Raw genomic sequence first — 15,610 nt, 5'->3', positions numbered from 1 at the left:
TCTTCCCTTTTTGTCAATTCTATGCTCAGAGTCTCTATGCTTTTCTTTATATATTATGCCAAAATAAAATAAAATTTGTGTCAGTAAAATATTGTATAATTAAGTCACACTGAATATCAAATTTACTTACTATGAAAACCTTCAAATCCTTTTGATAAATAACCAAGACGAATCACTCATTCATTCCTCGAGTAAAACTTTCTTGAATCTAATCCTATTTTTTTACACCACGTATAAAATTATTCAATACAGTCCTCAATAATCGTCCTACAACGAAAATTATCATTATTAGGACTTCGTTCCAAATGGCAGATAATCACACGATCAATGATTTTGTTGTAAATTGTATTCGCGAAAACATTGTAAAATAGCTTTAAACATATGTACACATAAACATATATTGTAACAGTCTTATCAGAGAACGTTCGTCATTCGTGCGAATTTGCGCCGCCCAATTCTTCTCGGAAATGTCCCTGTTATCGGAACTTCTCGATATTTTAAATTAGTATTTCGCATTACTTTATCTAAAAACATTTATCAATCAATACATCAACTCGTTATAATGCTAAAATGTTTGGAATAATTGTTTATTGTGGTCGATTACGTACACTCAATAAGTTACGAAGCTGATAAATAACTGGGAGAGGAGGAGTTTGCGAAACAGATGCTAGCCTATCCACGAATATCGCAATATCACGACAAGACTTCAGTGGAAACGCTATGTCGTCTTCGTTCGCTTACTTTTATAATTGAATCGTACAAAAGCCAAATCGATCAACTTTCAATAGTTTAATTTCTGAAAATGTGAGCGCTGATTGTGTTTTAGTACTAAAATGTAGAAAATGGTTAAATTGCAAAATAATCGTCTGCTTTATAGAGAATCGTTTGCTTTATGATGTCGAATCATATTTACGGTATTCATAATGGTATGCATTCAATAAACGGATTTTAATTGCAACATACTCGGGTTTGAACCTCGATTTTAGTTTCCGCGTTTCACAGACTAAGGACCATCAGGCAGAAATTACAGACATACATACATAATGTAACGTTCCAATAGTTTGGATGTTATGTAGTTACGACATGATAGGTAGTTAGGAAAATTAATAGGGAACAGTTAACGATCATTTAAGTGAATGCTTTACCCAAGAATAATTATCTAAGAGTAATTAGATGAAGGGGACAAATTTTATAGAAGTAATTCTTACTGTCAGAAGTAATGAAAAATGAATTACTTGTGTGAATTCTATCGATTTGATTATCGCAGACAGACGATTGTAAAAACAGATTCCTGGATACTAATACTTAACATAATAACACAGTTAAAGAAAAGAACACACGAAACATGAAATATTTCAAAACCACAAATGTCAATATACAAGACTTGGACGAAGCAATATGAACAAGTCCTTAGAGGGTAAATTCTAGACTTTGAAATTTCATTGCTTATCCCGGGAACGATTGCCGTCGCAATAATACGTACTACGTACCTACAGCTTCGGTAAACGGTGCCACTCGAGCGGCGCGCAAACAGAAAGAAGAGAAAAAAACCGTGTGGCAGAGAAAGGACGCAGTCACCCCTTGTTTCCGCTCCGTCAACCCTCCAATCTTGGAAGAGGCAGAAAATAGAAACACAGAAACTAGAAACGAGAGCGCGAGACGGACGAACGAAACGAACGAAGCCGGTACGAAAGAAAGAAAAGAAACAAGAAAAGGGAGAAAGAAGACAGGCAGACTTTCATACGGGACGAACGATACCTTCTCGCGTTGGAAAATAAAATGAGCCGTTGAACGAAGTGGTCGGAACGACGACGAGCAGAGACACCAGAGCGAGAACAGCCAACTATGTTTCCTCTATCGTCTTCCTAGAAACTTCTCCACAGCCGATTTCCTCCGGTCTCCACCTTCTCCCCACTATATCTCGGCTGGATGGGATGAATTGCGCTTTTAGCACTTGACTTTTAAACCCGGTAAGCGGATCAAGTCCCGCTATATAGCTACTTTTAAATGTCGTCTGTTGCCCGACGATTTCACCGGCGACGACAACCACGCAGAGCCGTCGACGTCGACGACGTCTAACGGCGACGACGAGATGACACTGGTTGCAGGCGTCGCGGGAAACGGCGCGACGTCTCACGGATTAACTCGTTCGAGGGTTACGAGGCCGCGATTATGTGCCACCTGCCACGATTGCGGATGCTCCGGCATTAGTCTGTAATTATACGTGGCTCTGCGTGAAACAGGTAGCATTATGCCGTCGTAAATGGGAGACGGAATATGTAGTTCTCACCGGCTAATTGGCCCCGGTTATTGCTGCTTAAGACGAGCCACATGGACTAGCGCCTTCTGAATTATTTTAAACCACTACGCGAACCATGCTTTTGCCCCGTTCACACACGAAGAAATTTTACGATGTTTTATGCGATTATTGAGTAAAGGAAGGAATGTTTGAAATGGAACGAATAGGGAAAATTTCGTTGCATGACGCTGCTTACGTTATTTGATTATGAATATAATTTCGAAAATTTAGTATACTAGTTTCTAGAATCAATTACTTTTCTTACTTCTTATTCGGCATCTTTATCGCAATAAAGATTTTATCCCAAAGATGCAGATTTTTTTAATTAAACTTTGATAAAAAAATGATCAAAATCTCTTGAAGCGAGAAACAATCTTATTCTTTTCTTTTCCAGTTACCAGAAACAAAGGAATAATTATTTAACGCTGTTTAGAAATCCTTGATGAAATACTATTTAATTGCTAGGAAGATTGATACTGTAGTAAATTCTACGAAAACACTTGAAGTTCGAGTGGAATGATAGAATTTCACGTGAACAATAAAAATCATACTAAATAATACTGTTGGACAACAAACCTTGAGGATAAGTATCGATAATTGAGAAGTGCGGCTCACGTAGGTATATGCGTCGATTGATTAGAACAAAGGGTGGGAGATTAGGTTGGTGTAACGAAAAATATTACGCGTCGAAAGATTTTCGAAAAGAATATCGTTTCAGCATTTTCTACGTAACCACCGATTATCACCGTTAATCCCTACCATTGTCGTACAAGATACCCTTAAAATTTTTCCACACACCACAGTGTGATTCGATAACGCGTGATAACGTCCCACCACGTTAGCCGGGCGTTCTGTCCTGTTGAAAATTCGACGCACGTTGCTCGACGGCATCTCGAAAGCGACGAAAGAACACCATCGTCCTGTGTGGCCGGTCCACACGGGTGAGATTTAATAATGTAGAGTAGCGGGCTAGACGCTAGGTACACACCGAGATTGGTACACACCGCTTTCGGGCGTCTTCAATATCTGAGCAGCTCAAGAACCGCATTGTCTAGGGCGACGGCCCAACCCTGTGCTTTATGATTCTCTCCCTCACTCTCTCTCTGTCTCTCTCTTCTTCTTCTTCCTTGTCTTACTCTATCCCTGGCCGACGATGACGACGATGACGAGCATTATGCGCCGGATAATGGTCCAACGGGTAGCTATTCACTCGCTCACGGTGCACGTGCAAAGAAACCGTACTTGACAAACATCCCCTACCAAAGCCTGATTGAATTATACCTCCCCGTCTACCAACCAGCTCCGTCTTTCGAATAGGACAGATAGAGAGACGGATGTTAGGACGAGGATCAAGAAATTATGCACCGATGTTCTGATCGTGTGAATATTTGTTTTCAAAAATACGCCGTTCCGTCCTTTCGATCGAGGATTCTCAATTGAAATGTAAATACCAATGAGGAAACTTGGAAGATCCACCAAGTTTTTTCATTTCAGTAAGCGTGAGTTGCGTAATCTCTCGTTCTTCTTGTCAGTGGAGCGTGTTTTCGCCAACTTTTTAGATGGACAGCTAATTTCTGCGCGTGGACGGAGAGGAAGATATCGAAGAACGTGGATGGAAGAGGGTGAGAAAGGCCAGGCGAGGAACGCGCGCGTTCCCCACGTCGTCGTCGACGTTCGTGCACCCAGGAGACGATCTCTCGGTCGTGAAAGCGTCGACGAGAGGAGTCCTATTCCAATTCCAGCGAGTTAATTGGAATTGTTTGCCGCAGACACCGCGAGCCGCTTGCCTTAGCACAGCCCCGAGCTCTGTATCTCCCCCCGTCATCCGTACACCCTTCAACCTCGTCCTCGTCGAACTCACACCGGTATGTTTCGATCATACGACTAAGCGACGTCTTCAACGGAATTAATTCCTTCCGCGACGGCGTGACTTAAATTTCCACCCTAAGAAATGAAGCGCTGACCGCTTTGAGAATACGGTAATGGACATGCGTTTAGGGATGAATACCGATCGAACACCTTTAGGAACCAAGTTCTGATACGAAATGGATGAATTTCGAATAGTTACGTAACGAAGGTGCACATTCGTATCTTCAATTAAGGGTGCGAAATATTATGAAAATACTAAGAGTATATTTGCATTACAGTTGCCTTTATGAAAAATTGTTTAGTTCGTCTAAGATTCCTTTCGTTGATGCGCCTTTCCCGAAGCATACGGTTGATTCACGCGACAAAATAGCAGCGAAACTGCAATTTTGGACAAACTTTAATTTTATGCAATTCGGTAATAATTCTATACAGGAAGATTACGTGCTTAATAAAAATCGGGTGGGCGAATGATCTCGCCGAAGCTGCAAAGTAGCTATCATACGTCAATGAATATTTTCTATGTGCAAAGACTTTTACATTTCGCTTAATGAAGCTGCCAAAGCAGGTCACAAAGGTCGAGGAAATTTTTCAGCTAATGTATTCTCCTTTGATTTAGTGAAATTAGCTGGTACTTCATACAGTTTCGTTTATCATGAAACCAAGATCTCTTTTTCCAATTGTTTGATTATCAATATGGAATTCGCACGCAAGTGTCACATAACGTCACATGTCATCAAAATATTTCCACGAATCGACACGTTCTTATAATTACTACGATTCAGTGGAAAATGGCACAAAGATATGAAACTAGAGTAATTTGCAAGGAGAATACGAGATAACGCAGTTCACAAGTATATCTCAAAATTGATAAATCTTATCGAAATAATATTATCGTTACCACAACTTGTATATAAAATACGATGGGACACAACTTGGCAGTAGTTAACATCGAAAAGCGACAAAAAAAAGTCAAAGAAGAAGAAAGGCATCGAAAGTAAGTACCGATACAACATTCTTTGAATTAGACGACTGCCAACCATGCGTAACTTTAATGATCAATAAGCTATATGGAAAAATTGCTGCTTTTCGCACATACGAAGTATAGAATTTTTCTTCTTGCCTCGAAGGTTATGATACACTGGATGCATACTGGATGCTATGAGAATAACTACCTTATTAAAGCAGTCTAAACTTCGTCCACTAAAAATAAGCGGGCATCAACAATAATAAAGAACTAATTTTTTTACAGATGAAAGTTATTGTAGCACTCTTGGTTGCCCTGGTTTCGGCCAGTCCTCTGAATGCTATCGAACTGCCAGCCACGGGTTCGGGCGCTCTAGCAAGAGAGCTCCAGCCTTTCCTGGACTTGGTCCCGGTTGGAAAGATTCTCGAAATATCGAAAGCCTACCTGGCACAGGATAAAGAATTCCAAGCAGTCGTTGAGTTGCTCAGGTCCAACGAATCGAAACAATGGGTAGAAGAGATCGAAGAGGAAGTTGCATTCAAAAAGATGCTGGACTATATGCAGAACAACGGTTTGGACATAAAATTGCTGGTGAACCGCTTCAACAAAGCTCTTGGTATCCCATCTGTGGTCTCTAGGATACAAACCTTCTTCGCTCCTCATATCATGATCACCGGTGGAATCGAAGGTTACGTCCAAGATATCGGTAGTCTTATTTCGATAGAGAAGTTTGAGCAACTCTACGAAGAGAAGATAGCGAACTCCCAAGTATTCAAGGATTTCGTGCACGAAGTGACCTCCGCCGAACATATATCCTTATACCTATCCATTTTCTCGAATAAGCATTATCAAAATTTGGCACAACAGGTCGGAGACATGGGAGTCAATAGAAACTATTTCGAAGCATCCGTTCTCTTAATACTTGTAGTTTCCACTGTAATTTAAAGTTGAAACTATTAGGTTTTAGGAATTCAATTCGATAATGCTTTTTGTTCATTCGTCTCGTAAGAAATAAAACATAATTATGTTGCACGGAAATATTTGTTTAATCTTTCCTTAATCTACATCCTTGTTACCACTACACTATTAAGTAGTCTAACTTTTACATAAGAAAAAAATTTTATTGGAAAATTTTTGCTAACTGCATATTCATACCAATCTAAAGAAACATTTAACAAGACTAATAATACTTTTGTAAGAATGTGAAACATTATCGAGAACATCTCGCAATTAGTAGTATACAGATTCACGATTGAGAATTTTTTGTGCAATTGTGTGCGAAAAGAAATGTTACCATCAAAAAATATCAGGAAATTGTGTACAAACATCTTTCTTATCTACTATGAGGTGGTACGTCGAATGTTGTTGACAAGATACTATTAAGCGGAAGCTCTCCATCAAAAATTACCTGTAATCATATAATTATATAATCATACTTATGCTCCTCCCTCTCTCTTTCTCTCTCTCTCTCTCTTTCTCTCTCTCTTTCTCTCTCTCTCTTTTTCTCTTTCTATCATGTTCCTGTATTAATACATGCCTATTGATTCACCCGCTCGTAATTAAATAAGTTGAATAACATTACAAAAATTTTAGGAATGTATCCTATTCTATTGCTATCGAACATGTTTACGAATATTTTGCAAGTTCTCAGATAGATTTTACAATACCAAAACCAAATGTGTAAGAGTAAGAAATTTGGAATTTGTCACGTTGACATTTCATTGCAATTTATTTCTCAGTAATGATTATCAATTACTTATGACAATTTTTAGGCGATCAATATCTACATAAATTTATTCAGCAGCTTGATCGCGAGCGTTATTCGCATTTACATCGCCGCGCCGCACCGTATGGCGCCCATTCTTTCCAAAATGGCATGACTTTTTCCACTCATAGAAATGGAACATTGACCGCTTTAGGAAAACACGCCGCGGGCATACGTTCGAAGATGAATTCTGATCAAGAACAACTGGTCTTTTTAATTTCTTCGAGCGTTGAAGCCATCGACAGCATATAGACAAAAAATTAGCATGAAGGCAGACCATAAACAATAGACAGGCGACGTTGGCTTCGGGGTTTTTCAGTTATAAAGTAACACTGCTAGCATGCGGATCTGGACCAGCTCAGACTGTATTCCTACTTATTATTACACTTCTCTATTAAATATATATATATATATTTTGTACCTTACTCTTAATCCACGCGTTTTTTTCTCTTTATAATCTAATAACCTCAACAAAATATAATTATGTTGCAGTAAAATATTACCTTCTTCGTCTACTTCCTTGTAACCACTGCTCCATTAAGTAATCTGACTTTTACATAAGAAAAAATTTTACCGCGCTAATACAAGACACCTGCTTGATCCGCTTGTAATTAAACAAATTATGTAACATCTAAACATTTTTTTACAGAAGAAACCCAATCCTTCCCTACTGTCGATGTTGACGAATGAATGGCGAGAGGTGTCGATGGAGTTGGGAAAGTAGCCATCATACGTCAATAAACATTTCCTATGTGAACGTTTTTATGTCACTCTTAATGAAGCTCCCAAAGGAGGCTATGGAGGTCAAGGAAACGTCTTCTTGGAACTGATATAACACGCTGGTACAAATATGTAGCTTCATAGGTATACCACAAACCTAAAATTATTTCCGAACTGTTCCATAACGTAACAATCATGTGGAACTGACACACTGGTGTCACAGGTAACATCGCACGTCTTCAAAACATTTTCACGAATCGACAGGTTCATGACATTAATGCTACTTAATGGAAAATTGCAGTTATACGAAGCTAGACTAAGTCATTAAGTACAAGACTTGGAACAAGGACCTGAATTCAAGCTGCTACTGAACTATACGCAGGGCAATGGTTTTGATGTAAACTTGGTGGTGAACAATTTCAACAAAGCTCTTAGTATCCGACCTCTGACCTCTAGGATAACAGCTTCCTTGACTCCTTACAAGGTCACCGGTGGAATCAATGGCTATATGGAGGATACCGCTTCCCTTATTTCGATGGATGACCTGATGCGTCTCTACGAAGACAAAATTGAGCACGCCAAGGTGTTTAGAGACTTGGTGCACGAAGTGGTCTTGAACAAGTACTTAACATTCTACATGTCCATTTTCTCGAACTAGAACTTCCTGGAAATGGGACAACAGGTCGTAGACGCTGGTTTCAACGTAGAAATTTTCCAAGCCTTGTCCCCATTTTTACTTATAATTTCCATTGCAGTTTAAAGTTTTACATGTCAAAAATGTATTTATATTTGATATTTCAATGGTATTTATTGCAGCTTCCCGGTATAAGGAATAAAATATATTATGATGAATTAAAATATCATCTTCTTCATGTTATGTCCCTTTTATCTTTGCTCTACATAAACAGTCCAACTTTTATATAAGAAAAACTTTGTTAGTATGCTATTAGAAAATCTGCGATAATTTGCATTTACTCCATAATTGTAAAATTTCGAAAAGGTAATATTTCTAAGAAAGACTCTAAGAATAATTTTTGGAATATGTTTATATGTTTAGGGATAATTTTAGAAAGGTGTGATACATTATCATCAAAATGTTGCAAATAATATAGTATAGAATTGTATATGCAATTCCAGGTATGAACACTTTATCCGTAATTATGGATACGTGAAAAAATGGCACAAAATGACAAGACAGTACGTGTATTGCAGTTTACGCAAGCATTTTTCTTATCTATTACGAAGCAGCAACTCGAGTGACGATAACGAGATGTTATCAAACAGGAGGAGTCCCTTTACCGATTATTCGTTATCTTTCGCTTGTCAAATTATGTGTATCTACTGCCCTCTCTCATTCGAACATACTCTTTTATTGTGGTAAAATACAGGGCACGTGTCTTATCCACTTATAATTGACTAAGTTCACATTTAAATGACGTAATCATATGAATAACGTTTGGACGTTCTTTTGAAAATTCTGTTTCTGTCGCATTTGTACATATATGCGGATATCTTGCAAATTATAAGCTAAATTCTACGTTACTAAAACCAAATGTGTAAAAATAAAGAATCTGAAATGTATTATGTTTTCATTCCACTGCAGTTTATTACTCAATAATGATTATTAATAGTTCATGACAATTCTTAGGTGACTAATGCCTGCGTTAGATAGGCGTGCAGCTCATTGAATAGTTCGATCGCGAATGTGATCTCTAGTCCACCTTCTTTCGCTTAGAAATAGCGATGATGTAGCACATCGTTGGTCTCAATCGCGTTGCAAAGCTCCAAGTAATCTTTGGACCAGGCGACCCGAAGCGACCTAGGAGCCGCCGAGGAGGACGCGTGGGACCAGTGGCGATCCCAGCTGATCTACGAGGGGGGCGAACATCGAGGCGCAGATGCGGTCCATCCAAACTGGATGACACTGAGAAGTCGCCGCTGCCTCCCACTCACTTGCAGGATGACCCAGGTGCTCACGAGTCACGGCGTGTTCGGCGAGTACCTGACAAAAATCGGACGGGTGACGACGGACATCTGTCAACACTGCAGGGAGGGCAGGGACACGGCGCAGCACTCGCTGGAGTTTCGTCCGGCCTGAGAACTGTCCCGCTACACCCTGGGGCACGTCTAGGCGAGAGACTGACCCCCTCGACGATCATAGAAGCGTTGCTGAGTGAGCCAGAGGAATATGAGGCTATCCGACTTTTCTGCGAGCGAGTTATGCTCGCAAAGGAACGAGCAGAAAGGGAGAGAAAGAGAAACTCCCACCCTTGAAGGATAACGCGATGGAGGGGTATGGCGGCTAGGCGGCCTAGAGCCGCTTCATCGCCATCGGACCGTGACTAGAAGGGGGGTTAGCGCTAGGGGCAATGCTCGCCACCCTCCACTAATGCCAAATTCAACAGTCAGGTAATTGTTAGGACAGGCTCGAACAATAGGACGCGGGAAGAGGATGTAACGGAAAGATAATTCATAAGAGATATCTGGAGCACCACTGTCATACGCGTAGGATGGTCATCGTAGAGTTTTAGTCGGTAAGAGTCCGACACTACTCTGTTGTTACCGATTATTAGCAGCAACGGAGTGTCCATGAGGATTTCTCCACGTGCAAAAAAAGAAAGGTAATCTCGTCAAACACACACCGGTATGTTTCGATCATACGACTAAGCGACGTCTTCAACGGAATTAATTCCTTCCGCGCCGGCGTGACTTAAATTTCCACCCTAAGAAATGAAGCGCTGACCGCTTTGAGAATACGGTAATCGACATGCGTTTAGGGATGAATACCGATCGAACATCTTTAGGAACCAAGTTCTGATACGAAATGGATGAATTTCGAATAGTTACGTAAACGAAGGTGCACATTCGTATCTTCAATTAAGGGTGCGAAATATTATGAAAATACTAAGAGTATATTTGCATTACAGTTGCCTTTATGAAAAATTGTTTAGTTCGTCTAAGATTCCTTTCGTTGATGCGCCTTTCCCGAAGCATACGGTTGATTCACGCGACAAAATAGCAGCGAAACTGCAATTTTGGACAAACTTTAATTTTATGCAATTCGGTAATAATTCTATACAGGAAGATTACGTGCTTAATAAAAATCGGGTGGGCGAATGATCTCGCCGAAGCTGCAAAGTAGCTATCATACGTCAATGAATATTTTCTATGTGCAAAGACTTTTACATTTCGCTTAATGAAGCTGCCAAAGCAGGTCACAAAGGTCGAGGAAATTTTTCAGCTAATGTATTCTCGTTTGATTTAATGAAACCAGCTGGTACTTCATACAGTTTCGTTTATCATGAAACCAAGATCTTTTTTCCAATTGTTTGACTATCAATATGGAACTCGCACGCAAATGTCACATAACGTCACATGTCATCAAAACATTTCCACGAATCGACACGTTCTCATAATTACTACGATTTAGTGGAAAATGGCAAAAAGATATGAAACTAGAGTAGTTTGCAAGGAGAATACGAGATAACGCAGTTCACAAGTATATCTCAAAATTGATAAATCTTATCGAAATAACATTATCGTTACCACAACATGTATATAAAATATGATGGGACACAACTTGGCAGTAGTTAACATCGAAAAGCGACTAAAAAAAGTAAAAGGAGAAGAAAGGCATCGAAAGTAAGTACCGATACAACTTTCTTTGAATTAGACGACTGCCAAGCATGCGTAACTTTAATGATCAATAAGCTATATGGAAAAATTGTTGCTTTTCGCACACACGAAGTATAGAATTTTTCTTCTTGCCTCGAACGTTATGATACACTGGATGCTTGCTGGATGCTATGAGAATACTACCTTATTAAAGCAGTCTAAACTTCTTCCTCTAAACATAAGCGGGCAACAGCAATAATAGAGAACTAATTTTTTTACAGATGAAAGTTATTGTAGCACTCTTGGTTGCCCTGGTTTCGGCCAGTCCTCTGAATGCTATCGAACTGCCAGCTACAGGTTCGGGCGCTCTAGCAAGAGAGCTCCAGCCTTTCCTGGACTTGGTCCCGGTTGGAAAGATTCTCGAAATATCGAAAGCCTACCTGGCACAGGATAAAGAATTCCAAGCAGTCGTTGAGTTGCTCAGGTCCAACGAATCGAAACAATGGGTACAAGAGGTCGAAGAGGAAGTTGCATTCAAAAAGATGCTGGACTATATGCAGAACAACGGTTTGGACATAAAATTACTGGTGAACCGCTTCAACAAAGCTCTTGGTATCCCATCTGTGGTCTCTAGGATACAAACCTTCTTCGCTCCTCATATCATGATCACCGGTGGAATCGAAGGTTACGTCCAAGATATCGGTAGTCTTATTTCGATAGAGAAGTTTGAGCAACTCTACGAAGAGAAGATAGCGAACTCCCAAGTATTCAAGGATTTCGTGCACGAAGTGACCTCCGCCGAACATATATCCTTATACCTATCTATTTTCTCGAATAAGCACTATCAAAATTTGGCACAACAGGTCGGAGACATCGGAGTCAATAGAAACTATTTCGAAGCTTCCGTTCCCTTAATACTCGTAGTTTCCACTGTAATTTAAAGTTGAATCTATTAGGTTTTAGGAATTCAATTCGATAATACTTATTGTTCATTCGTCTCGTAAGAAATAAAACATAATTATGTTGCACGGAAATATTTGTTTAATCTTTCCTTAATCTACATCCTTGTTACCACTACACTATTAAGTAGTCTAACTTTTACATAAGAAAAAAATGTTATTAAAAAATTTTTGCAAACTACATATTCATACAAATCTAATGGAACAATTAACAAGACTAATGATATTTTATAAGAATGTAAAACGTTATCGAGAAAATCTCGCAAATAGTAGTATACAGTTCCACGAGTGAGCATTTTTTGCGTAATTGTATGCGAAAAGAAATGTTACGATCAAAGAACACCAGGAAGTTGTGTACAAACATCTTTCTTATCTACTATGAGGTGGCACGTCGTATGTTACTGACAAGATACTATTAAGCGGAAGCTCCCCATTAAAAATTACCTGTAATCATATAATTATATAATCATACTTGTGCCCTTTCTCTCTCTTTCTCTCTCTCTCTCTTTCTCTCTCTCTCTCTCTCTTTCTCTCTCTCTCTCTCTCTCTCTCTTTCTCTTTCTATCATGTTCCTGTATTAATACATGCCTGTTGATTCACCCGCTCGTAATTAAATAAGTTGAATAACATTACAAAAATTTTAGGAATGTATCCTATTCTATTGCTATCGAACATGTTTACGAATATTTTGCAAGTTCTCAGATAGATTTTACAATACCAAAACCAAATGTGTAAGAGTAAGAAATTTGGAATTTGTCACGTTGACATTTCATTGCAATTTATTTCTCAGTAATGATTATCAACTATTTATGACAATTTTTAGGCGATCAATATCTACATAAATTTATTCAGCAGCTTGATCGCGAGCGTTATTCGCATTTACATCGCCGCGCCGCACCGTATGGCGCCCATTCTTTCCAAAATGGCATGACTTTTTCCACTCATAGAAATGGAACATTGACCGCTTTGGGAAAACACGCCGCGGGCATACGTTCGAAGATGAATTCTGATCGACCGTGTTTAGCAGTTCAGTTCGATGAATTTTATATCTTTTCTCATATGGAAGAAGCAGACTTTGCATAGTTACTTGAACCATCAACGTCATATGTTATACTTTGAACATTCGTGCAATTGAAAGTTTCCTTTACAATTTCTAGTGTGAAATATTATGAGAATATTAATGGTATTTTGTGTTATAGTTCTTTTTATAAAATATTGTTTAACTCATCTAAGACCTCTTTCGAGTAGTAGTTGACGTGGCTTCTTCGATGCTTCTAGTTGATTCATGTGGCCAAACAGTAACGAAACGATGGAAATAGTAATCTATGCCTTAATTCATACTCGATTAAAGTTGTGCGAAGGATGTTTTCGCGCTTAATAGCGTTCGGGAAGGGGAAAAGTCTCGATGAAGCTATGAAAGTAACCACCATGTGTCGATAGAGAAATATGTCCTATGTGGTGTTATGTTTGTATACCTTTTTTGTTGAAGCTCCCAAATCAGGCTAAAGAAGTCGAAGAAACTTTTCCTTGGTAGAATAAGCTCGTATATTATGCAGCTTCCTTTATCAAGAAAGCGAAATATTCTTTCGAATTGATCGATAATCTGTGCGAGAACCATTGTGAAACTAGCACGCAGGTGACATATAAAGTTTATCAAAACATTTTCAGGAATCGATACATGTTCTTACAGTTAACGCGATGCAGTGGAAAACGAAGGAAGGGAATAGGACTGGAATAAGAATAGAATATGAGGTAATGCATTTCACGAGGGCTTCTACAAATCTATTTATCTTATCGAACTATCGAACTATCGAACAATTATCGCACGTTTCACTTGTATATAAAATGCAGCGGGATACGATCTGGTGGTACAACAGTTCGAGGAGAAAACTGCATGCGATTAAAGCAAGTCAAAAGAGAAAAGAAGTATCAAAGGTAGGTTCCTACTCATACAATTTCATTAAATTAAACGTGTGCTAAACATGCACCATTTTCATTGGTGATCAATCTATACGAATAAATTTTGTATTTTTACATACCCAACATAATCTTTTTTGCTGATTCTATTGAATTTCCCGTAATTTTTTTCGATACTTTATTAATCAGAACGCGCATCTTCTGTAACCATTCCGTAAGAAGGCATTCCATTTAAAATAAAATAGAACTAGAGTTAATTACAATTACAATATAATCAATCACAGATCGATATAAACTTTTTGCTCTGAACTCATGTGTACGTGTATCAACGATATTCAATGATTTCGTTTTTTCGTAGATGAAAGCCATCGCAGTTCTCTTGGTAGTTCTGGTCGCGGCCAGTCCTCTGAATGCCATCAAAGTCCCAGCCACGGGTTCGGGCGAGCTCGCCAGGGATTTCCAGCAGTTCGTGGACATAACCCCGATCGATGAAATTCTCGCAGTATCGAAAGCCTATCTGGCCCAGGACAAACAATTCCAAACAGCTATAAAGTTGCTCAGAAGCAGCGAATCGAAACAATGGGTACAGGAGGTCGAAAAGGCACCGGAATACAAAATGCTGCTGGACTTTATAGAGAAATGTGGTTTTGATATAAAATTGGTGACAAACAACTTCAACAAAGCCCTTGGTATCCCACCTCTGGTCTCTAGGATACAAGCTTATTTGACTCCTTACCGCAATATCACCGGTGGAATCCAAGGCTACGTCTACGATATCGGTAGACTTCTTTCGATGGATAAATTTGCGCAGGTTTACGAAGACAGGATAGCGAACTCCAAGGCATTCAGGGATTTCGTGCACGAAGTGATCTCCTCCAAATACTTACCTTTCTACCTATCCGTCTTCTCGAATAAGCACTTCCAAAATTTGGAACAACAGGCCGCAAACTCTGGCATCGATAGAAACTATTTCCATGTTTTCGCTCCTTTACTACTTGTAACTTCCACTATAGTTTAAAGTTGAAAGTATTAGGTTTTATGAACTCAATTCCATAATGCTTATTGTTCATTTATCTCTTAAAGAATAAAATATAATTATATTGCATTGAAATGTCATCTTCTTCATCTACATCCTTGTTACCACTGCAGTGTTAAGTAGTCTGAATTTTACATGCGAAAAAATTTTTAAAAAATTGTTGGTAATCATATACGTATACCAATATAAGGTAATATTTAACTAGACAGATAATACTTTTTGGAATTGTAAGAAATGTAAAACATTATCGAGGATATCTCGCTATGAGTTATACACAGTAGCGGAGTAAACATTTTTTGCGCACTTGTATCAGAAAATAGATATTGCCGCAGAATATCAAGGAATTGTATACAAACATATCTCTTATCTACTATGAAGTAGACTTGAACGTTGCTGACGAAATTATTATCAATCGGCGGGGGGGCTTTTTATATATCTATTGCTCTCTTTTTCTATCGTGCATTAT

At 38.9% G+C, this 15,610-nt stretch overlaps 1 protein-coding gene across 1 annotated transcript; it reads left to right on the top strand.

Moving 5' to 3' along the window:
• Positions 1-5,029: 5,029 nt before the first annotated feature.
• Positions 5,030-15,219, top strand: LOC105665627. Its single transcript, XM_048407647.1, has 8 exons — positions 5,030-5,162; positions 5,418-6,068; positions 8,000-8,238; positions 8,675-8,690; positions 11,514-12,169; positions 13,841-13,943; positions 14,043-14,126; positions 14,467-15,219. Exons 2-8 carry the CDS (start codon positions 5,418-5,420, stop codon positions 15,124-15,126), a joined length of 2,409 nt encoding a protein of 802 aa, XP_048263604.1. The 5' UTR covers positions 5,030-5,162; the 3' UTR covers positions 15,127-15,219.
• Positions 15,220-15,610: the final 391 nt, after the last annotated feature.

Source organism: Bombus terrestris, chromosome 7 (assembly GCF_910591885.1).
Source record: "Bombus terrestris chromosome 7, iyBomTerr1.2, whole genome shotgun sequence".
NCBI lineage: Eukaryota > Metazoa > Arthropoda > Insecta > Hymenoptera > Apidae > Bombus > Bombus terrestris.
This window is presented reverse-complemented; position numbering and strand designations above follow the sequence as displayed.

Excerpts from the sequence above, each read along its gene's own strand:
- LOC105665627 (XM_048407647.1), top strand. The coding sequence starts at position 5,418 with ATGAAAGTTATTGTAGCACTCTTGGTTGCCCTGGTTTCGGCCAGTCCT. Across the intron at positions 13,944-14,042 it reads GAATAAGAATAGAATATGAG|CGGGATACGATCTGGTGGTA; the intron begins GTAATGCATTTC and ends TATAAAATGCAG. Across the intron at positions 14,127-14,466 it reads AGAGAAAAGAAGTATCAAAG|ATGAAAGCCATCGCAGTTCT; the intron begins GTAGGTTCCTAC and ends GTTTTTTCGTAG.